General features: G+C 39.0%; 2 protein-coding genes across 3 annotated transcripts; both read left to right on the top strand.

Moving 5' to 3' along the window:
• The first annotated feature begins 2,210 nt into the window (after positions 1-2,210).
• bmal2 (basic helix-loop-helix ARNT like 2) lies at positions 2,211-20,436 on the top strand. 2 transcript variants are annotated; one of them, XM_077595999.1, is made up of 17 exons: positions 2,211-2,524; positions 7,788-7,917; positions 8,004-8,057; positions 10,502-10,543; positions 10,647-10,804; positions 11,416-11,495; positions 13,193-13,285; positions 13,773-13,890; positions 13,968-14,117; positions 14,678-14,921; positions 15,026-15,132; positions 15,210-15,360; positions 15,458-15,507; positions 15,592-15,706; positions 15,831-15,927; positions 16,353-16,452; positions 17,755-20,436. In XM_077595999.1, the coding sequence occupies exons 1-17, from the start codon at positions 2,467-2,469 to the stop codon at positions 17,916-17,918; spliced, it is 1,911 nt and encodes a 636-aa protein (XP_077452125.1). In that variant the 5' UTR covers positions 2,211-2,466; the 3' UTR covers positions 17,919-20,436. The 2 variants fall into 2 exon arrangements, with proteins under 2 accessions (XP_077452125.1, XP_077452124.1); XM_077595998.1 differs by having other exon boundaries at positions 2,212-2,524; positions 7,788-7,923.
• Positions 20,437-20,696: 260 nt separating this feature from the next.
• On the top strand, positions 20,697-24,332 carry LOC144071145 (guanylyl cyclase inhibitory protein). The gene is made up of 5 exons (XM_077596000.1): positions 20,697-20,863; positions 22,324-22,456; positions 22,525-22,674; positions 22,772-22,877; positions 23,425-24,332. The coding sequence occupies exons 1-5, from the start codon at positions 20,793-20,795 to the stop codon at positions 23,559-23,561; spliced, it is 597 nt and encodes a 198-aa protein (XP_077452126.1). The 5' UTR covers positions 20,697-20,792; the 3' UTR covers positions 23,562-24,332.
• Positions 24,333-24,438: the final 106 nt, after the last annotated feature.

The raw sequence follows: 24,438 nt of genomic DNA, 5'->3' as shown, positions 1-24,438 counted from the left end.
ATCAATTTTTTTTATTTAATTACATTTAAAAACTTTAAATTGGTTTGAATTTTTCAGTTAAAAGCAGTTAATCTAATTGAAGCAATAGAATAAACTGACAAAAATTATTACATAATAAATGTACATGAATACAACCAAAATTACCTTACAAACGCTACAAATGCTCATCATTTCAATTTTTTTAATCAGGACTAGTCTACTATCTAGTGGTCGCAGTGGGAAGTGTTCCTTGATTATTGCAGACACATTTTGTGCCTCCTCTGACTTGCAATAATTCTGTGTTGTTTGAATAAAGGCCATTTATATTATATATATGCATGCATGCATTCTAGTGGCTAATTCGTAACCTACATGCAACACAGGCACCAATAAGTCTTCAATCAATTAATGCATTAGGAAGGGGTGGGAAAGTACTAAAAAATCAACTCAAGAAGTACTGTTACATTGAGGAAAATTTACTCAAGTAAAAGTACAGGTGTAAAAATCTGTTCCAAAAAAGTTAAAAGCAGCTCATCAAAATGGAATTAAAGTGAAAATTACTATTCCTGGTAGACAGATGCAAAATTATCCCCCCCACACCTCCCTTCTTGCTCACATTTTTTCATTATTATCGTTCATTCATTCATTCATTTTCTAAACCGCTTTATCCTCACAAGGGTCATGGGGGGTGATGGAGCCTATCCCAGCAGACTCCGGGCCATAGGCAGGGGACACCCTGAATTGGTGGCCAATCGATCGCAGGGATGGACAACCGTGCACACTCACACCCATACCTCGGGGCAATTTAGAGTGTCCAATCAGGCTACCATGCATGTCTTTGGAATGTGGGAGGAAACCGGAGTATACCTGGAGAAAGCCCAGGCAGGCCCAGGTTGAACATGCAAATTCCACATAGGTGTAGCAACCTGGATTTGAACCCAGGACCCCAGAGCTGTGAGGCCAACGCGGTAACCACTTATCTGCCAGGCCTTTATTATTTTCATTATTATTATTTTACTTTGTAACAAATGCTTCTAGAGTTTTTATAATTTTTGTGTTGTTTTTATTCATTTTTTAAACATATTTTAATCATGTAACTGAATGAAGAGTGGTTAGCGCGTCAGCCTCACAGTCCTGGGTTGGAGAGTTCAATCCCAGGTGGGTTCTCACTGTGTGAAGTTTGCATTTTCACCGTGGACGTGCGTGGGTTTTCTCCAGGTACTTCGATTTCCTCTTACATCCCAAAAACACGCAGGGTATAGGTTGGTTGAACACTCTAAATTGCCTCTAGGTATAAGTGTGAGAGTGAACGGTTGTCTACCTCCGCGTGCCCTGCGATTGGGTGGCCACCAATTTAGGATGTCCCCCGCCTCGTGCCCGAAGTCAGCTGAGATAGGCTCCAGCACCCCTGCGACCCTAATGAGGATAAAGCGGTTCAGAAAATGAGTAAATGAAGGAATGAAGAGTGCTTAGCGTGTCATTCTCACAGTCCTGGGGTCGAGAGTTCGAACCCAAGCTGGCCACCAATTCAGGATGTCCCCTGCCTGGTGCCTGGGATAGGCTCCAGCACCCCCCGCGATCCTTGTGAGGATAAGCTATACAGAAAATGAAAGAATATTTTTTTCAATAATTTTAAAAACTCATCAAAAAATTAAAGCCACACAAAAAATTCTTTACTTTCCACCTCTGCCATTAGGCATTGTATAATTGGATTGGATTGGATAACTTTATTCATCCCGTATTCGGGAAATTTCGTTGTCACAGTAGCAAGAGAGGTGAGGATGCAAAAATAGGAAAGGCATTTTAGACATAAATAGATAGGTAATAAGTAAGTTAATAAATTAGTACATGAATAAATATATAAATAAATAAGCGTGTTGCTGAAATATATATACATATACACATATATAGTATATTATATATTATATATAATATATATATTATATATATATATATATATATATATATATATATATATATATATATATATATATATATATATATATATATATATATATATATATATATATATATATATATATATATATATATATATATATATATATATATATATATATATATATATAAGCACATACATACAAACACATAGATGTACATGCATGGATACGGTAGGTCTTAACACTCAGATGATCATAATACATCTCTACAGTTCCAATTCACTTTAAACCAGTAAGAGTTGAAGCAAAAATGCATGAAGTGTTTTGGACAGGAGTTGAGAAACTGGTAGGGATCCGGTAGGAGGAGACACAATCTGTGTCATCTCATCCGCGCTTGTTCCCCATCGTAAAATGAAAAAAAACGAGGAATCCTTCGTTCCCTGTAGAAAACACGACAGCTGTGAAACAATGTAGCGTATATTATCAATTGGATTCGTCGCTTTAGTACGGATAAAAGGCCATTCCCGACCTTTTTCCCGACTGCCTTCTCTATGCATTGGCGTCCTCGGCTCCAGCACCGGCTTCAGCCATGTCGGCCAGGCATCCTGCCGCCGGCGACGGTGACAGAACGGACGGCGAAATAGGAGGTAAATCACTTGTCTCGTACATTTTTATTCCATTTGAACATCTCTACGTGTACTTCTCATATTGACGCTTTGGCATTTATGTGTGGAGCGTGATGTGCTTTGTCGCTTCCGCTTGTTTCTTTCACAAGGATTGACCGTAACTTTGAGCTTTTCCAAAAGTAGGTCAGTAGATCAGTAGAGCAAAGTCGTCCTTCTCACTATTGGTGCAAAGGTTTTATTATATTTTGCATTGACAGAGTTTTGCGTGGAATTAGCCCGTGTCGATTTGCCGGTTGTCAAAACGACATTTGAAATGGAAGCCGAGCATTTCCTATGAGTATCCTTGAAAGACAAACACAATCAAGCAAATGCTAGCTTAGCAATGTAGCCAGGCCTGTTTTTCAGCTCTCAAAAAAGTACACATTTCATCTATTTTCGACAATTTAGTAGCCCGTAGTAGGGTTGACAGCAGGTTGCCTGTTTAATTCCAATAATACTAACTTAAAATGTATAGTGTGTGTTCCTTCATCATTTGTATTAAATTGATGGTGTCGAGAGGCAGCCTGCTCAAAGTTAGCAAAAACAGCAAAGCTGAGTTTAAAAAAAAAACATCAATAGAAATGTACATGACTGCCTTTTATTTTTATTTTTAAAATGGAATCAAAATTAACTTTCATGCTTGTGGAAAGCAATGTTTTAGAATCCCTGCGAAAAAATGCACGACGAAGCTTCCTTAGACTGAAATATAAAGACTATTATTGTCTTTAGTTTTGCATTATTGTAAAACTATTATTTTGGAAACAGTCATGAGACGCTGCCACTCTTTGATTGTCTTAAGTAAGGACATGTTTTCTTGGTTTAAAGGCTCTAATAAGTTTGTAAACGACACAAATCTTTTTGGGGGTTATGAAATGCTCTAATGCAGGGGTCTCAAACTTGCGGCCCGCGGGCCAACTGCGGCCCGCGGGACGATAATTTGCGGCCCCCGTCTTAATATGAAAGATCGATTTTTATTTTTTTAATTTTTTTATTTATTTTTTTATTTTTTTACCCCTTTCCCCATGATGGCGCCGTTTAAGTGGCAGCCAGTGGCAGTAGCTCTGTCCACTCATGTTTTTCTTGTTTTACAGCATGTTTTACATGAAAAATTAGAGGGAACATTGACATGCACCTGCTTGTGGCAGGTGTGATACTGGTGTGCCGATAGCGAGCATTGATGATGTCGTGACCGGATGATTCGCCTAAAGACGTTTCGCCGACGGACGTTTGACAGACGGACAGGTCGTACTAGTATTTGTTAGTTTAATGATTAAATACAAATACTAGTATTTGTATTTAATCATTAAACGCTGTTTTCAGCTGGATTTGACCGAATTTGAGAGCATTTTGAGCCGTTTGGCGAATGGACGTCTATAGACATTTTTTTGCCTCCATCGCGATATCATCCAGTATTTGTATTTAATCATTAAATGCTGTTTTAGGATGGATTTGACCCGATTGCTGTCATTTTACGGCTCGGTTCTGCTACATCTGCCTGCCCAAGAGTGCTTATTCCCGGACTGCCATTGATGGTAGACGAACATTGATTTTTACTATAATTTGGACAACACCGGCGGCGGGCCGGATTAAAAATCCTAACGGGCCGTATATGGCCCGCGGGCCGAGGTTGAAAAACTTGTACACACACGATCCGGCGGGGCGAGCGTTCGAATCCCGTTTCGGCGAAACCTCTGTTCGGCCGAATGAACGTTCGGTGGAACGTCCATTCGGCGACCTGCCTGTCTGTCAAACGTCCGTCGGCGAAACGTCTTTAGGCGAATCATCCGAGTACCGATGATGTCGCTCACACTGGTACTCAGTGCGCTCAGGGAGGTTGTCTTTCTGCTCAGACCAACAAAAAATTAGAGGGAACTTTGGTTCGGAGCTGAATGAACCAATCACGGTGAGGTATACGGCTCTGGAGGGCGGGACATCGGCCGGGCTGTCCAGTGCCTCGCTCACTCACTCATTCCTCCAATCAGCTGGGCGGAGGAGAAGCCGTGAGGCCGATCACTCCGCTCGGCGCGCACACTCCTCCGCTGCTCTCAGCATAGAACTGAATGAGGCGCTATGATCCGTGATCCAGCCTGTGTCAGTGTCTGTAGCCATATCCGCGATTGAAACGGAGAGCGAAAGTGCACATGCGCCACAAACCCGCGCGACTGAATGTGAAAGATCAACCCGAGACTCATTCCAAGTGGAAAAACATATTACAGAGCCCCAGAGATGTCTCTTTCAAAGCCTGCCGTGAAGAGAAAGGTCGGTGATGAGCACAGACAGTTTCAAGAAAAGTGGGGAGTGCAATATTTCTTTGTTGAACACAGGGGCACCCCGACGTGTCTCATTTACACTGAAAAAGTTGCGGTGCACAAGGAATACAATTTGAAACGTAATTGTACTATGAGACATGCTGAGGAGTACGAAAAATACCAGGGAGATGAGAGAGCCAACCAGGTTGCCAGTCTTAAAACACGTCTTCTGAGGCAACAGGATCTCTTCAAGAAGGCTACCAAAGACAGTAATGCAGCAGTCAAAGCTAGCTACGCCGTTTGTGAGTTGATTGATCCTGTGCTACGTGATCCCAAATGGCTCATGGACTATTTGATAACGTTGGAAAGTTTTATCAGTGCTTTTCTTGTGGAAATCCTGATGCGGCCCAGTCTCACCCAGACTCGGCCTCTAGCGGCCCCCAGGTAAATTGAGTTCGAGACCCCTGCTCTAATGTAAATAATTCGATCCATGATCTAAATGTGTTTTCTTGCTAAAACAATGCTCAAGTATAACATGTTATTTTTCCCTGCTTCACACTTTGAAGATTACATCAGGGGTCCGCAACCACCGGTCCGTGGACTGATACCGGTCCGCGAGCTACCTAGTGCCGGTCCGTCAGAGTAAAAAATATTAACATTTTCAATCTCGCCCTCCTACTTGAAATGAGAAAAGTTGTTATAATAATAAATAATTGCTATTATGTGTGGGACTTGTTTTTTTTCCTGTTGTTTGTGCACTTACCCCACACACACACAAAGTTGTCGCCCTCCCCATTAGCTGATCCGCAAGAACATAGAAAGACTGCTGGATAACATGACAACTCGACAAACCTTGGAAATCAGTGACTTAACCTTAATTAATTTATTCACCCATTACATAAATTGACCACATGATTTGTGGTCAAGTTGGATGGAACGCTGTGTAACGTGGTATTGAATTTTGCCACAGAATAATAAAAATATTCATCAGTATTTGTGTTGTGTAATAACAAACATTCATATCAGAAAAGTATTGTGTGTGCTTTCTTACATTTTATTATTAAAGGAGTTAAATCGTCATCTTCTGAACCACTAATCCTCACAAATGCATCATTTCCTTTTTTGGTGAGTTATTTTTAATCCTGGTGTACACACAGAAGCACAATCACATCTATTTTTGTTTTGTTAGGGCATACACAAGCACTGTTCATTTCATGCAAAATGGCATATCAATTTTGTTTACTGTAAATTTCAATAAACTATAATAAATAATCAGATGCATAATAGTTTTATGAATGCTATATACTTTGAAAGACCAGGCATTTTTTATATATTCTTTCTACTGAATTCAAATCAGATGTATTTTATTGATTGATGACTGATAACATTGAGGTCAAAATACTTGCACATCATAAAGGTTGTTAGGAAATGTTAAACCAGCTAACCTTTTGTAACCATTCTACCTTACAAAGTGATCTTAACAGGACATGAACACAGCATCCATCCATTTTCTCATGCTTATTGGAGGTCATGGCAGATGTTCATTCAAGAATTTAATGAATAAGCACATTAATGTACACAAAAAGGTAGTGGCTAGCTAATGATTTTTCATGTTGGGATTCCCTGTAATCTGTAACCTGGTTATCTAGCAGATCAGAAGAGATCATCTACGGTCTGTTAATTGCTATTTGGGTCACTGTGGAAAATAACTAAAAATAGATGTCATAGATATCTGCTGCATTTGGTTCGTGTCGTGCCATTCTCTCACGTTTCTGACTGACTTGATTCTGAGCCGTGGCAACACAAGCTTGCCAGATGCATGTAGTATTTAAGTAAAACTAGGGCAGTGTAATCCACTAACCCTGAAACAAGTCCATATGTGAGGTTTATTATGGTAACTGCGTTTATTCATTTTCCGGCAATCTTATCCTCACAAGGGTCGCAGGGAGTGCTGGCGCTTTCCCCCAGCCAACTACATATGGGCAGCGGGTGGGGGACACCCTTAATTGGTGGTCAACAAATCGCAGGGCATTAGGGGACGCACAACCATTCACGCTCACACTCACATTTAGGGGCCATTCAGAATGTTCAACCAGCCTAGAAGACATGTTTTTGGGATTTGGAAGGACACTGGAGTACCTGGAGAAAACCCACCCAAGCGAACATGTAAACTCTAAACAAGAAGGTCCAAATCTGGGATCGAACCTTCAATCCCATAACCTGTTTTACTGCAATTCCAATAAATGTTATTATAATTGTAAACGATATATATCTACACAAAAGTTGTGCGAACCCATACATCGATATTTAAAATGAACACATTTTAGTAATAGTTTAGTATGAATGACCATGTGAAAGTTGGTTGCTTTACATACATCTAATAAATTTGCTATTTAAAAATGTATATAACCATGAACAAATGATGTTTTAACACAGAAAATAACATTCTCCTAGGTGCTGACATTTTGGAATGTATGTGAAGTTAGATCTATCTCTTTGTAGGAGAGTTATAATTTATGGATTGTCAGCCAGCATGTCAGATCGCCAGAGGATTCTGCAGGCCTAAATATTTTGATTTGCGAGGCAAATAAAAATGGTGAATGAAGTTCTTTAATTCAAGCTATAAGTTTTTCTCAAATTTTATATTGGATGCGAGTGCAGCTGGGTGCACAGTTTGAGGTGAGTTGACCACTGAATTTAGCAAAGAATCAGAAAAAGCGACCAAGAGTTTAAAATGGGGACAAATCCTTTATAATACTTATAAATACATACCAATACATATCAATGACAAATATTCAGACCTGTGTCCGATTATTATTATTATTATTATTATTATTATTATTATTATTATTATTATTATTGTGTGCAACATTAGCATGCGATGAAATCACATTTTGGAGGTAGAAGGATGATTAAAAGTTCTGTTGTTGTTGTTTTTTAATGATGCAAGAAACATTACACCTTTTCACCTCTATTGTATTGTTTCTTTAATGCAGATGATGTACTGGTAGATGAAAACCAAATGAACTGCATTCGTCTGCCCAGCCTGATGACACCATCCACAATGGGTGGCATGTCTTTGAACATGGAATTGCCCCGGAAGCGAAAGGGCAGTGTGGACAACCAGTATGAGTATGCTTTTGATTTAATTCTTCCAAACACATTGAAATGAAATTCCTGCCAAGAATTCTTAATGTAATTATTTCATACAGGGATACAAGATTGGCACCCATCACCAACACAGATATGGAAGAGGACCAAAATGAGTAGGTTGGGTGCATGCCAGGTTTTTTTTTTTGCAGATGTGTAAAGGGATGTATTTGTAGAGATTGTGTCATAATTATTCATCTCCCACTGAAATGTTATATCAAGACTGGCTTTCTTATTCATAATCCGCTCAAATTAAAGACCCACTGTGACAATTTTTACTCACTAGTAATTAAATGCTAGAACTAAGACACACAAAGATCCTTACCATTATAGTTGTACAATAAAAATCTATGTAACGTTGTGCCTCTGCATAGTTGAAACCGTTGACCTAATGGGATGTATGGCCCATGTCAGAGGGCTTAAGACTCAATGGAAAACAAATGGGTAAACGAATAGACTCTGTACTTGGTACAGACGCTCCCCTACTTACGAACGAGTTAGGTTCCGAGCGATTGTTCATAAGTTGAATTTGTTTGTAAGTTGATTCAGTGCTATATTTTGTATTATAATTTATGTTTAAGGCCTATATAAGTATATTGAAGGTTTATATAAGTGCATTTGTATGTTTAAGGCTTGTATAAGTAACATGCATTGGTTTGTACTGAAAAAAACATTAAATAAAATGGAGCGAATATGTACAGTACTGTATAGAGAGAGAGATTTATGTATTAGAAACTGGCCGAAAGAAGCGATCTAACGACGATTGCACAGTTTTCTTCTTTTTTTCAATCATAAATGATGCTGTAGCACTGTATGGCATCATTCAATTGATTTGCAAACTTTGTGCAACGTTCAATATTTGGGTCCTGCTGCTCGATCTTTCTGTTTATAAATGGTACTGACGGTCGAACGATTCAAGTTGTATGCCCGTGAAACGCTCACCACTCTCACGCGCATCAAGCTCATTTTTCGACTTAAACGCAATTTGCAGACATGTTCGTATGTACCGTTGTTCGTAAGTTGAATGTTCGTAAGTAGGGGAGCGTCTGTATTTATCGTACAATGAGTTCGAAAATGAAATTGAAAGTAGGTGAACAAAAGTAAATACAGTTGTGGTCAAAAGTTTACATACACTTGTGAAGAACATAATGTCATGCCTGTCTTGAGTTTTCAGTTATTTCTACTGATTTTTCTCTGATATAATGATTGGAACAGATACTTCTTTGTCACAAAAAACATTCATGAAGTTTGGTTCTTTTATGACTTTATTTTGGGTGAACAGAAAAAAAGTGATCAAATCTGCAGGGTCCAACATTATGACATTATGTTCTTCACAAGTGTATGTAAACTTTTGACCACAACTGTAAGTCCAGATACCATGATTCCGGGGAGATTTTAGAGGTTAGAAGCATCATAACATGGCCCATGTGAGTGAGAGAAAAATAGAAACAGAGAGCCTGACACAGAAGCATCTTTGGCTCGGGAACTTATTAAATGGTGAATATCTTACATTTACAACTCTACAAGCAAGCATAATGATGAAAAAACAAATAATTTATTATTTTCAAAAAAGCCGGCTAAAGCCTTGTTTTGTTTCCCATGTCATAGTTAATAACTTTTCATTGACACTTGTCATGTATCACTTGGTTAAAGCGGTCATTAGTCAAATGTTTTGACCCTGGCAACAAATAATGGCTGAAATGTGATTAGTTAAATGGGTAAATATGAAAACCAAACCTGGAAGCTGCGCAAACAGGGGAAAAGCAATCAAAGGAACCTGACAAGTAATTCGGAATAATTTAATGATTATTCAGGGAGATAATATAACATCAGTCTGTGATTCAGATTTTTTTTAGGCCACCATTGATACATGTTTACTTATCTGGACAATGTTGGGACTAAGCCAGTGTTAAATAATGAAAAGGTCTAGCACACACACTCAATGTGGCAAAGCAATAAATAATGGTAATGGTGATGTTTGCTCATTCCTCATTTGCGCACAAAATAAAATCAGATCTTATTTTGATCAAACCAAAAGATTTTAAGGAGGATTTCTTTGGAGTGTCGGAAATCAGAAGATTTGGACTACTATAAGATTTACTATGACAAAACACTTTGTTAATTCCAGTAATCCCTCGAATATCACAGTTAATGTAGACCAGACATGGCCACGATAAACGAAAAATCGCAGAGTAGGGTCACCCCTATTATAAATACCTTTTTTTTCTTCAGTGCTGAGTCCTAGTAGCAAGAGTGGCTTCTGCTTACGAGTTTCAGCGTGGATTTTCACATTTTTATGAACTTAAAAAAATGATAATAATAATAAAATAATTAATTAACAGCAGAAAAAAATCCAGAAGCTAATTCACGATAATCGAGGGAAGACTATCAATTATTCTCAACATATTTCCTATACTTGCCTAATCATAGAGCCATATTAACTGGTCTTGGAGACCACTTAGTGACATCATCATCATCCAACATACTGTTTTGCTAATTTGTCCCTTCTTACTTCCACAGTGTTTTAAATTGCAATCTCATTTTTTTCCCCTACATATAGCTCCGATGGAGATGACCAGCAAGCCAAAATGAAATGTTTTAGGTAGTCAACACCACTCTTTACTCTATCTTGTGGAAATGATATTTTTCTTGTTTCATTGAAGGAGGGACAGGGTGTTAAAATATCTTTTTTTTTGTCCTTGCAGAGAGCCACACAGCCAAATTGAAAAGAGAAGGCGGGACAAAATGAACACTTTGATTGACAAGCTGTCAGATATGATTCCAACTTGTAACCCAATGTCTCGGAAGCTTGACAAACTCACTGTGCTCAGAATGGCTGTACAGCATCTGAAATCCCTCAGAGGTACCAGATCTTACTTGTAACCATGACTACAGATGATTGGTATACCCTGTCAAATCCCAGCACAAAATATCAGCAACTGAAGGGTGCTCCTACAGTGCATATATATTTATGCACTTCACAAGTATTGTGCTCAGGTTTATTGCAACCACAGTACAATGCATTCCCACTGATAAAAACATTACAATTTGAGATGTGCAAAACATGTAATATGTGCTTAAGTGTTACTATAATATACTATGAAAGAAAAATCTACATATCATTGTCATATTCACCCCAAAAAAGAAAATTACCCATTGAAAATCAGACATTGCTTTTGAATTTTGGTTTCAATTTATGACCAAAAATTATACTAAATTTAAAAGAATTCACATGGGATTCAAACTGTGAAGCAGTCTGTGGCCCTGTTTAAACAGATACTCAAACACAACAGCGTAGTGACTGCTTGTTACCCAGTAATCACTGATGTTTTATGTGGTCTTCTGCTCTAAACATGGACGAGAGGAAGTGAAGAGATGGTTATCAAAAGAATTTGATAAATGAGCATATGATTGAATTGGCCCATTTGTCATCTAGAAAAGCTGTATTGGTTTTAAACTGTCCCCATATTACAGGTTCTGCAATTTCTTTTTCTGACACCAACTACAAACCATCATTCCTGCCTGATGAGGAACTCAAACACCTTATTTTAAAGGTAACAATAGGCAGGGTCTAACTTGATTCACACTAACGTGGCATTTTCTTTCTAATTCAGAGGCTTTCATGTATTTCATATCCAGATTTAATGTCTACCTGACCTCATTATGGGGATGGATAGTGGATACGTCATTATAGGCGAATTCTTACTTCCGTGTCCAAACAGTCAAACCTAAATAGTGGCATAATGGTACAGTGCTAGGTACCATGTTGCAGTAGATAAAATCTCAACTCATCTCATTTTCTGAACCGCTTTATCCCCATTAGGGTTGCGGGGGTGCTGGAGCCTATCCCAGCTGTCTCCAGGCGGGGAACACCCTGAATCGGTGGCCAGCCGATCGGAGGGCACAAAGAGACGGGCAACCATGCACACTTATACCCAAACCTAGGGGCAATTTAGAGTGTATAATCATCCTACCATGCTTTTTTTGGAATGTGGAAGGAAACCGGAGTACCGTTAAACGCACGCAGGCCCGGCGAGAACATGCAAACTCCACACGGATGGACATGACCTGGATCTGAACCCAGGACCCCAGAACTGTGAGGCTAACACGCTAACCATTCAGGCACTGGGCCTTTATTGTTGTCATTATTATTATTTTACTTTGTAACAAATGCTTCTTATTTTTTTATATATTTTTTTTAATTATTTTTAATCATGTAACTGAATGAAGAGTGGTTAGCACGTCGCCCTCACAGTCCTGGGTTGGAGAGTTCAATCCCAGGCGGGTTCTCACTGTGAAGTTTGCATGTTCACCCTGGGCGTGTGTGGGGTTTCTCCAGGTAGTCCGATTTCCTCTTACATCCCAAAAACAAGCAGGGTAGGCTGGTTGAACACTTTAAATTGCCTCTAGGTATGAGAGTGAATGGTTGTCTACCTCCTCGTGTCCTGCGATTGGGTGGCCACCAATTCAGGGTGTCCCCCGTCTCGTGCCCAAAGTTAGCTAGGATAGGCTCATAATGAGGATAAAGTGGTTCAGAAAAGGAATAAATAAATGAATGAATGAAGAGTGGTTCGTGCGTCAGCCTCACATTCTTGGGGTCGAGAGTTCAAACCAAAGCTAGCCACCAATAACATATGGTGTAAATAAAACAATATTAGCCCTTTACTTGCTTTACTAAGAACAAAAAAGGAGAAGAGGGCATGTTTTCAGCTGATATGGTAAATTGGCTCTTGAATGATTATCATCGATCATATTCAAGCTTAAACTAGCATCATATGCTAGAGTAGGTAATGTTACCATTTAGCTTTAGTCATCACCAATACTGCGATTTATGCCATTATTCATGGAATAAACTGACTTTACAAATGGTAATGTCCTTTCCAAGTAGAGTAGTGTACTTTCTAAAATAACCACGTAAACAGTAGATAAATTTATGTTAGCTACATATATACTCCACACCTCAAACTCATAGCTTGTTTTTCATCTGTCTAGCTTTCTCCTACCAGCACAGAAATATTTACCACTCTTGAGTCGTAGGAGTTAAGGCCCCTTTCCAACGATTTTGGAAAGTCGTAAATTAAAAAAAAACATGACCAGTTCCTTAGAAACAGCCATGGCTTTCTTGTTAGCAAAGGGAGGTATGGGCATGGAAGTGATATCCTGAAGTTAGACTAACCATCCCCATATTTTCTTAAAATTGCCATCACACTGGAACACATTCTTTAGTTTATCTTTTTTTGTTGTTGTGCAGGCTGCAGATGGCTTCCTGTTTGTAGTCGGCTGTGACCGTGGGAAAATTGTTTTTGTCTCTGAGTCCATCACGAAGATTTTAAATTATAGTCGGGTAACACTTGTTTTTTTTCCCCTCTATACTGTTTTTTTTTCTTTAACTGTGCCTGAACCATGAGAGTTCACACCAATGAGGAAGAACACATTATGACCACCATACAGGACCACATTAACATATTCCTTACAAGAGTTTTATCAAACTATCAAAATGTTTAGATTTGATGATGCTGTATAGGTTGACATCACTATAAACCAAAACACTAAAAGAGTCAGTTAAACAACTGTAACAGTGTTAATCACTAGTTTTTTTTAAAAAATATTTATCAAACTTTTGTATTGAATATGGTATTGTGTAAGTTTTCATAATAAATTGTGTGGTCCATGTTTACAAAGCCATTATCTCACAACAGAAATTAAATAAAACATTCAGTTCACCCAGTGTGATTTTACGTTTTAAAGTACTAATTTCATTTTAATTTTTGGGATTCAGCGTTTTGGGTCGCATTTTGGTTAGGTTGCTAAACTATAATTTCATCCTGTAGGTAGAACTGATTGGACAAAGCTTATTTGATTATGTCCACCCTAAAGACATTGGCAAAGTGAAGGAGCAGCTCTCAGCCTCTGAACTGTACCCCCGTGAACGTCTCATAGATGCAAAAAGTAAAACAATTGTTTTCTCATTATCAATGTACGTGTGCGAGAGAATGTTGTATGTATTTATGTCTTTGTATCTCTAGCGGGTTTGCAGGTCCAGGCTGAACTCCCAGTCGGCGCAGCACGACTGTGTTCAGGTGCACGCCGTTCCTTCTTCTGCCGCATGAAGTGCAACAAAAACTCTGTCAAAGTTGAGGAGGATGAATTCCAAGCCAGCACTTCCAAAAAGAAAGGTAGTAAAATGATTTTGATTCTTTTCAAAAAGTAAAGAGAAGCATTTGTGCAGTAAACATCTTAGGGGGACTTGGGCAGATAGGCAAGGATTGGTCTCAGGTTTCTTTGTCACTAAGGAACCACTGAGCACACTATCTTGACTGATTGGTCTGTCCAGCATCGTGACCGGACGTTCCGTCGACCGGACGTTTGGTCGACCGGACGTTTGGTCGCTGGGTTCACTCGCTGTCAAATTATGACAGTTTACTGTTGATATTTTGATATTAGATATTTAGATATTAAACTCCCTCTCTCCCTCTCATGATTATAATTTTGAGAGCTGGTTTCAACAGTAACAACCCGGCGACCAAACATCCATTCTACCAAACATCCATTCTACCAAAAGTCCGGTCGACCAAACATCCGGTCGACCAAACGTCTTTCGACGAAACGTCCGAGTACCGTCAAGCATTAGGAGCATTGTGTTGGCATGAATAGCACCTTCTGCAAGACCCCACGTTCTGACCCCTACTCAAAGACATGTAGTACGTCCGTCCAATATGCACCTGTGTGCTTGCAGAGTCTCAGAAGTACTGTACAGTGCACTGCACAGGCTACATGCGCAGTTGGAATTCTAGCCAGCTGGAAGCAGAGGGTGAGGGTGATGCAGATAAGCAGGATAGCTCTCTCTTCAGCTGCCTGGTTGCCGTGGGCCGCATCCACTCTCAATCGTCTTCACAAGTGAATGGAGATTTCCGGGTCAAGCCCACAGAGTTCATCACACGCTATACAATGGATGGCAAGTTCACCTTTGTCGATCAAAGGTGAATTGGAATTGGAGTGCTTACATCTTTTAAAATTTGGGGGCAGGTGACTAGGAAAATACTAACAAGTATAGAATGTATTAATCTTGAATTAAACTCAACAGAGCAACAGCCATTCTCGGTTACCTGCCCCAAGAATTGCTTGGAACTTCATGCTACGAGTACTTCCATCAAGACGACTTACCACATTTAGCCGACCGTCATCGAAAAGGTCAAATACTTTCTTAGTCGTTAGTCTATGGCATCACAATTGTTTTTTTTCTTCTAAACGTGACTTTTGATTCTCAGTGCTGCGGAGTAAAGAGAAAATAGAAACAAATCGCTACAAATTCAAAACAAAATATGGTTCGTTTGTTACCCTACAAAGTCAGTGGTTTAGTTTTGTAAACCCTTGGACCAAAGAAGTTGAATATATTGTGTCAACAAACACAGTGATATCGTAAGTAGATGCTTCTTCACATCACCAGTTTTTTTCTTGCGTAAATAGAGTAGATTCTTTATCAGCGTGTCTCCTTTTGCTACATGTATTATCACAGTCAAACAAGTCGGTCAGGGAAGACTGAACAGTCTTCTAAGACTTCAGGAGGTTAGTTAACTTTAGTAACTTTATTCTATAGAAATATTTAAGGTTCAAGTATGCTTAAGGGTTAGTCTCATTTGTTCATTTTAGACAATGGGAAGAAATCTCTTCCAGCAATACCAGGCATCTCTACTACTCCGGGAACCATGATTTATGCTGGAACCATTGGGACCCAAATTGCCAATGAACTGCTTGACTTTAACAGGTAGAAAATCATTATGGCAAATTTGTACTTAATTTTCCATCTTTTATTTTTTGCATTTTAACTTGAGTTCTTCTAAACATCTCTTGGGGAAAAAAAACAAGTTGACCTAATGTGCTCCTTTTAGAATGAACTCATCACCCTCCAGTGGAAATGTGAGCCCATTTAGTCTGCCAATGGACAAATCTCCTCTCGCAACAAGTCAAAACCAAGTCAACAACATTGTAAGTGATCATTCACTTTTTTTAAATTTAGTCGGTGGGTCATGTGTTTAGTTATATATTTTGCAGGACAACATAAAATATAGTAAATATATTACCATACCTTATTTACAGACTATATAGTATATTGATATGGAGTATAATTTGAACTAGACTAATTATGTGTCAGACAAAGGAAAAACACTGGACTATAAATTGAATTTTTGGAAGAAAATGTAGGCATAGAGTCCCCCATTTGTTGTATAATTAAACATTATAAGACTCACACTTGAGTAGTAATTCACAGTATAAAAATAGTGTGACTTATTATAGTCTAGAAAATACAGTACTTACTTAATTTCATATGCTACTCTCTTGCATCATCAAGTTAGATTGAGCCCCCACAATTGTCTTTTTTTTCCTTCTTCACCGTGTCTTTTGCTATCTAGGTGCCAAATGGGAGTGCAACAGATATAGAGATACCAGAGAATTCTAGCTCAGATGAAGAACCCCAGGGAGCTCAATTTCGTGAAGGGGAGACACTGATGGGTAAATTCTATAATTTAGGTGTTGTTCTGTTTTCCGGGTCATATAAACACCACAGGTTCACCTAAAAAAAGCAGAGTAGGATTGTTGAGCACTCCAAATTTCTCCTATGTATGTGTGGACGTGAATTGTTGTGTGCCTGGTTGTGCCCTGCAATTGACTGGCCACCAATTCAGGGTGTCCCCTGCCTGGTGCCCATAGTTGGCTGGAATAGGCTCCAGCTCCCCCCGCGACTCCTGTGGGGATATGCGGTTCAGAAAATGAATGAAAACATGAATAAACATTTCTTCAAGTGCATATTGAAATAGATCTAAGATATTCTTTCATATATACAGTGGTACCTCGAGATACGAGCTTAATTTGTTCCGGATCTGAGCTCGCATGTCGATTTACTCGTAACTCAAACGAACGGTTCCCATAGAAATGAACTAAAAACAAATGAATTTGTTCCAAACCTCTGAAAAAACACCAAAAACAGGATATTGGTTTGGAGAAAAAAAAATATTAGTTCTAATTCGCCATCTATTAACAAAGTAACAAATAACTAGTGGTTTAATAGTACTAAAATTTGTTTAGTGGTACGGATTTCGCGGAGGGTGGAGAGAGGGACGGGGGGGGGGGGGGGGGGTGGCTGTGGGGGTTTCTTTTTGCACGGCAACACACTCGTAACATATCATATTTTTTTTTAAATGGACTTGGATTACAATGCAGACACACTCAAAAATAAATTTAATCTAACCTTACACTAAACTTAATTCTAATTTTGTTTTAAATTTTGATACCTTTCTTCTCCCGGGTTGGTTCTATTTGCCCGCCTCCACCCTGACCTTCAGATGCAACCTATCGAGCGTTTTTTGCTTTTGTATTTCCTTCAAAATATTACGAAAATGATGCACCGAAATGTCCTCACAATAGGATAACGCATGACCACTTGCCAACGAGAAGCAGTATATACACGCCATTCGCTCTAACTAATGGGAAAAAAACACTGAAAAAATGCAACGCTCCGCCCAGTGCTCATAGAGACATTACACGAGGGAGTTGCGACCAGAATGACAGTGCCCATGATGTTCTTATGAGCAGCCTCTCACGTCCGCTGTATGCTCGTATATCAAAATTTGTCTCGTATCTCAAGATAAATATTTGCTCAAAATTTTACTCGTATCTCAAATTGCTCGTATGTCGAGGTACCACTGTATTCACAGCCTTTCAACTCATTTGTTTATCAGCATTGTTTTCAATACTCACGTGCGAATGGAAATGGTCTGAAACTCATCTAAGTAACCTTGTACTTTCTCTGAACAGTCACAGGGGAGAACTCACAGATAGACCTGGATAGTGTGGTTGAACCAGGCATCAGCAGTCTCAGCAATGATGAAGCGGCCATGGCAGTAATCATGAGACTCTTGGAAACAGACTCGAACTTGGTTGAAGGCGAGGACTTCGAGGAGATGCACTGGTCTTTATGAAATCCACGGTTACAAGGCGAGATGTTGACAAAAAAGAGACTTTTTGGGATTTATTTTCAAGTCTTAGACGCTGTGTGAACTCTTCTTAGCAGTCAAACGTGTTGTCGACAATAAGCAATGCCGGCTTTTCTCTGGAGGACTGCCTCCAAAGCCTTACGGCAATCTGCATGCCATGGAGAATGTTCATTGACTGTCGGCTCCTGTTTAATCATCTGTAAGGCCTCACTGGTAAATTCATGCTGTCCAAAGAACAGTATCAAAACACACAGTGCTTATGGAGTCCTGCTTTTGTTTTCCACTTACACTTGAAAACAGGATGAAAGTGATGCAAAAAATGCACTGAACTGACTTATTTTTGTTTTTACATGGAACGTTAATGTAAGTGGAGCATGTTTGTGAACCTCACCCTACATTTTCTGCAGAGCAGTTTTTGTCACCGTCATTAGTGTGTAATAATGCATAATAGAACTAAATAGACATTTGGAGGCAATGGCCGAGCAATCGCCTCACATCTGTTATAAGCTATAATATAGTTTATTATTCCGAGTGTGACAGTAGAAAAGGTTAATACTCAGGAGTGATTGGGGGGACAACAAGCCACCCAATCTAAAACAGCCAGACAGTTCTTAGCAACTGTAGCAGTATTTAACATTTTACATATATTTCCGTGCAGACTTCAACTTGAAATATGAAACTGTTATGTTCACATGTGCAAGTGTGTTATTAATTGTCTGCGTAACAATATGCAGGTTTTTTTAAATTCATGTTATTGCAGAGGGGCAGTAATGAATCCATAGATTTAATGAATTATTTATATTCTGCAGTCAGAATGCATTCCATAAATGTTTCAAGTGGGTCGCTTTTTCCTTGCGATTGTCCCTCCAGTTATTTTACAGTTACTTTTATGTTACTGTACTGTGATCTTGACATTTGAATGACTCTTTCAGTCACTTACCTCATTTTGTTTTTCCACAGTTGACATTGCACGCAATACACTAAAGAGGAACTGCTTGTGTGGGACATTGTGGCTGTTCAACCAAATGGCCTTATGGGTTGAAATTGGCTTAAATTACAAAATGCTATTACAGTTCATACATGTACAAATGCAATGTGACACCTGAGATTGGATTTGATGAATCTCAAAGTTATATTGGACTTTGCAAAACGCCCTACTTAGTTACAATGTTGATTTATCAGCATTGTTTTTAAAGATGAACTCACACGACCGAGCATGCCTTTTTGCAAGAACAGTCGTACAGCCATGCTAGAACAAAATGCCGTCTTCCCTACACAATTACTATAAAGCATAAGATTATGGATGAAGCATCTTGATGAAAATGTTTAAAGTGAACTTCACAAATTCAACCCAACTCTTAGATAGATGTACGTCTCGAGACTTCGGTATCTTGTTGTATTTTAAAATTTTATCATTTATTATCTTGTCTGTTATCTTGAAAGGCATTTTGTATAGATGTGTGTAGATGAAGGCCTTCTGTGTTTCAGTGTGTTTTGATTGTGACAGATGAGTTGTGTTCATATACGCACAAAACTGAATTCCATTTAGTCACTGAAACTAACATGGCCAAAGACTGCGTACCAGCCGAGATATTTATTGTAATTCCAGGTATCCATGCTGCCATTGTTCCCAGTGGTAACCCTCTGGGACAATTAGATGTTTTATAATAACTTTGACTTGTGACGGATGTGTCTCTTGTCATATGCTTGAAGTGCAAAAAGGCCCACTGATATAGAACATCCTCTCACTCCTTCTTTTGTCCAAAGTGCCTTTGGACTTTTACACGTTGACACGCAATAAGCTGGTCTGTGTATGCTTTTCATGTGTGACACACAAACTGGCTGAAAAAGGAGGGCTGCTTGTATGATGTTCAAATGCATCTCTGGATTTGACTTGAAACCACGTCGCATGTCATGATTTAAATAAAACGGGGACTCTGATGTTGGCTACCAGTCCAAACTTGGAAGCCAGGGCAGTTTTCTCCCAGCTATAAACTCATCTGCTAGATCATCTGCTTCCTCTATGTCCGTTCTACTAATTTAATCATTGCATTGGTGTAGTAGCTCTTAATTTTTCCATTGTTGTCCGTCTACATTCAATTGAACTGATAAATCTTGCAGTAAATGTTCATATTTTACCTCTAACTCTATGTGAAACCATACCTTATGTTTTGATTACTATAAATGTTCTCCCGCTTTGCATGGTGTTTTTTTCTTTTTCTTTTGGGAGCGGTCACGGTTGCCTGTCGCTGGTGTGCATTTATATGACTGGCTGCCCTGGCAAAGGACCTTTTGAGCTTGAATTTGACACATTTATAAAACGTCCTACAGTTTTCGGTCACATTCTGCCACTCGGAGTTATTCTTCGTGTTGGCTCGAGTACCGTACTGTACTACTACAGCCTGTACTGTATTTGTCTCTGTGGCGTGCTGCTGCCGGACTTACTGAGTATGGCATCTATTCCCAGGTCGTCTTGTTATTAAATGTTAGTTTACTAAACTCATAGCATGTCCTCTGTGCATTTTTTTCAAGTATTTATTAAAATGTTGTATTTAAGATTACAACCATATGGTGACAAGTGTTTTAGCCTCTGAACTTTGGAATGAAAATATGAGGTTTTTCATTGTTGTTTATTTGGTTTTCCAGATGTATGCAAGAATGGAGAAGACTGTCATCTTTATTTGGTGTCAAATGCTCCTACTGTGTTTTCGAAATGGATTTTTCAATCTACCGCTACTACACCCACTCAGGTGATTAGCTTTCAGTCATTTTCACACCCCACTGTAGTAGGACAGTGTTCTAAGCAGGGATTTGATTGTTGCGTATAAGTGAGGGCTCAACTCAAGACAGATCCGCAGAATGGGCCAGGCTGCGGGTACATCTCGTTGGAAAGAAGAACATTATATTACAGAGCTCTACGAATGGTTCAGGTATTGTGTTTGTGCTTTTAAATATTTAAGAGATTCTCTAATCAATTTTTGCCACAAACTTGATTACAAGAAAGGTATAAATTCATGTATGTTTCTGTGCGCAACCACCAAAAGCAACACTGGGGGCCTTTCTGCCTTCCCTTATTTTACAACAGAATAACTATTTTATGTAACATCCTTCCATAACGACTAAAATCCGCTGTATCAACGCTAAATCTACTTTTATTGAAAATAAAATTAGAAATAGGAATGCTGTGAAAAAAAGTGTCATCATTTTTTAAATTAATTATCACAGAACCATCTCTATTGTGTCTATTAAGTCTTATATTACATGTAATCTCCATATGTCGACTTTGGACATGGTACACAAATCCCTCATTTTTCGCGGATAATGTAAACCAGACTTGGCCACGATAATCGAAAAACATGCGAAATGGGATCACCCCTATTATTACTACATACCGTATACTACAGTGGTACCTCGAGATACGAGCTTAATGCGTTCCGGGACTGAGCTCGTATGTCGATTTCCTCGTAACTCAAATGAACGTTTCCCATAGAAATGACCTAAAAACAAATTAATTTGTTCCAACCCTCTGAAAAAAATCCAAAAACAGGATAATGGATTGGAAAAACATTTTTATTTGTTCAAATTTGCCTTCTATTAACAAAGTAACAAATAACTAGTGGTTTAACAGTACTAAAATGTTTAATAGAACTAAAATTAGACGTATTTCGGGGGGGGGGGGGCACTTTTTGCACGGCAACGCACTCGTAACATAACAAACAAATTTAAATGAACTTGGATTACGATGCAGACACTCAAAAATAAGTTTAATCTAACACTAAACTTAATTCTAATTTTGTTTTAAAGTTTGATACATTTCTTCTCCCGCTCTTCCTAGCCCCGCCTCCACCCTGACTTTCAGATGCAACCTATCGAGGGTTGTTTGCTTTTGTCCTCCCTTAAAAATATTCCCAAAATGATGCACACAAATGTCCTCACATTAGGATAATGCACGACCACTTAACAACGAGAAGTAGTATATACTCTCGTAACTCTCGTATTAGCGATACGCATTGACTAACGGGGAAAAAAAACACTGGTGAAATGCAACGCTCCGCCCAGTGCTCATAGAGACATTACACGAGGGAGTTGCGGGGAGAGACAGGTGCCCATGATGTTCTTATGAGCAGCCTCTCGTGTCCGCTGTCTGCTCGTATATCAAAATTTGTCTCGTACCTCAAGATAAATATTTGCTCAAAATTTTACTCGTATCTCAAATTGCTCGTATGTCGGCACTCCTATGTCAAGGTACCACTGTATTCCTAAAATGACTGTTTTATATACATTTGCATTACACCCAATTAAAAGAACAGGATTGTTGTGATTTATTGTTAAAAGATTCATATCATTTAATGTACTATATATATATCTTCCTTCTCTGGTCTTGTGGCAGAATGTTCATCAACAGATGCCCAAGTGGACTCATTACTCTTCATGAGTTTCAAAGACATTTCTGTCATGTAACAGTGGGCAAGGAATCTGCTGATTATGCAGAAGAGATATTCCGCACGCTGGATAATAACGAGGTAAGACAATCAAAGAGAACTGTTTGCACAAAGAAAAGAAATTCTAAAAAGGCACCCTGTTGTTCCAGGATGGAGTGGTAGATTTTAGGGAGTATGTCATGGCCATCAGCATGCTTATTGAAGGTTCAGCAGTGGAAAGGCTACGCTGGTCCTTTAAGCTCTTCGATAAAGATGGAGATGGTGCCATCATAAGGGAGGAGATGCTCGGCATTATGCAGGTGTCTATTTGGTTGTGGGGGATTTCATTTTATGTTTGACAAGTACGTATGTATTTCCTAACATCACACCTCACGTGGTTTTTCCCCGTGTTCACAGGCTGTTTTTAAGATGAACGAAGCAGCAGGTTTAACTGAACCAAATCCCTTGACACCTGAGGAATGTACTGACAAGATATTTTTGAGATTGGACAAAGATAACAATGGTGAGAAATTGCACTTTATTTCTACCCATCACAATTCACATATGTATATATTTTTTGTAATATTAAAAAAAATCTCATTTTTCTATTGTATCACAAAGACCAGTGAGTGTAGACTTTTCAAATTCTCTTCAAAATCTAAACTAGAAACAATTTGGTGTTTTTGCATGAAAATATGCTGTTGTATATTTGCATCTAAATAATAATGTAAAACATTGGCGGAGGACGGTCATTTAGATTTTTTTTTAAGATGCATTTTTTTGTTGTCCATGTTTTTTTAACCATGTTGTCCATATTATTTTTGATCAAGTTGGTGTTTTGTTCATCAAGGTAAAGAAATACAGTAGTTAAAAGACAAAGGACAATTTATTAGCAAACCCGGATTGTTTTCTTTTAACCATAACCTAGCTGTTTTAAAAGTCAAAGTGTAGTTTTGACAAATGACCAAACATGTAATATAACATCTAAATCATAACATAGTGTAGAGAGCACATGTAGAAACAGACCCTATTTATATTTATGTTTTTCTATTGTTTCATTATGTCTGAAGCTGGCATTAGTGTGGAGGAGTTCATAGAGGGAGCATTAGATGATGACTGGATGAGAACGATGCTGGGATGTGATCCCTGCACAGCTAGGGTGGACACGACCCTGAAGAGGAACTGGGCAATGGGACTCCATGGTTGATGTCCTATTGTCTTTGTCCATTCAACACTTTTGGATTGGAACTCATCAGAAAGGTTATAAGTAGAGTAGACGCAGTTAAATTGTCCCACCTCATCTCATATCATTTTCTGAACCGCTTTATCCTCACTAGGGTTGCAGGGGGGGGTGCTGGAGCCTATCCCAGCTGACTTCGGGCCAGAGGCAGGGGAGACCCTGAATTGGTGGCCAGCCAATCGCAGGGCACCAGGAGACAAACAACTATTCACGCTCACACTCATACCTAGGGGCAATTTAGAGTGTCCAATCAGCCTGTCATGCATGTCTTTGGAATGTGGGAGGAAACCGGTGTACCTGGAGAAAACCCACGCAGGCCCGGGGAGAACATGCAAACTCCACACAGGTGGACCGACCTGGATTTGAACCCAGGACCCCAGAGCTGTGAGTCCAACATGCTAAACCAGGGGTGGGCAAACCGGTCCTCGCAGGGCGGCTGTGGGTGCAGGTCTTTGTTCCAACTGATCCAGCACAGACACTTTGACCAATTAGATTTCTGCAGAAAACAAGAAGCACCTGACTGCAATCCACTGATTGCACTTATAGGACACCAGATTGGTAAAAATGTGTCCTCTTTATGGGTTGTAGATGAAAACCCGCACCCACTGTGGCCCTTTCTGGAATAGTTTGCCCAACCCTGTGCTAACCACTCGAGCAGCTGGGCCACCTAATTATTTATTGATTATGTATTTATTATTATATATTTGTTTGTTGTTATTTGTGTACTTCATGGTGACACTTTAAATCTCATTACACTTGTATGAATAAAGTTTAATCTAAAATAAAAACATTCAATTCCATTGTTATGATTGCTGCAACTGTATGGAATTATACTCAAATTAAA

Source organism: Stigmatopora argus, chromosome 3 (assembly GCF_051989625.1).
Source record: "Stigmatopora argus isolate UIUO_Sarg chromosome 3, RoL_Sarg_1.0, whole genome shotgun sequence".
NCBI lineage: Eukaryota > Metazoa > Chordata > Actinopteri > Syngnathiformes > Syngnathidae > Stigmatopora > Stigmatopora argus.
Note: the sequence above shows the minus strand (reverse complement) of the source record. Positions and strands in the feature narration are given on the sequence as shown.

Excerpts from the sequence above, each read along its gene's own strand:
- LOC144071145 (XM_077596000.1), top strand. The coding sequence starts at position 20,793 with ATGGGCCAGGCTGCGGGTACATCTCGTTGGAAAGAAGAACATTATATT. Across the intron at positions 22,457-22,524 it reads GCACGCTGGATAATAACGAG|GATGGAGTGGTAGATTTTAG; the intron begins GTAAGACAATCA and ends CTGTTGTTCCAG. Across the intron at positions 22,675-22,771 it reads AGATGCTCGGCATTATGCAG|GCTGTTTTTAAGATGAACGA; the intron begins GTGTCTATTTGG and ends CCGTGTTCACAG.
- bmal2 (XM_077595998.1), top strand. The coding sequence starts at position 2,467 with ATGTCGGCCAGGCATCCTGCCGCCGGCGACGGTGACAGAACGGACGGC. Across the intron at positions 10,805-11,415 it reads GCATCTGAAATCCCTCAGAG|GTTCTGCAATTTCTTTTTCT; the intron begins GTACCAGATCTT and ends CCCATATTACAG. Across the intron at positions 15,928-16,352 it reads AAAACCAAGTCAACAACATT|GTGCCAAATGGGAGTGCAAC; the intron begins GTAAGTGATCAT and ends TTTGCTATCTAG.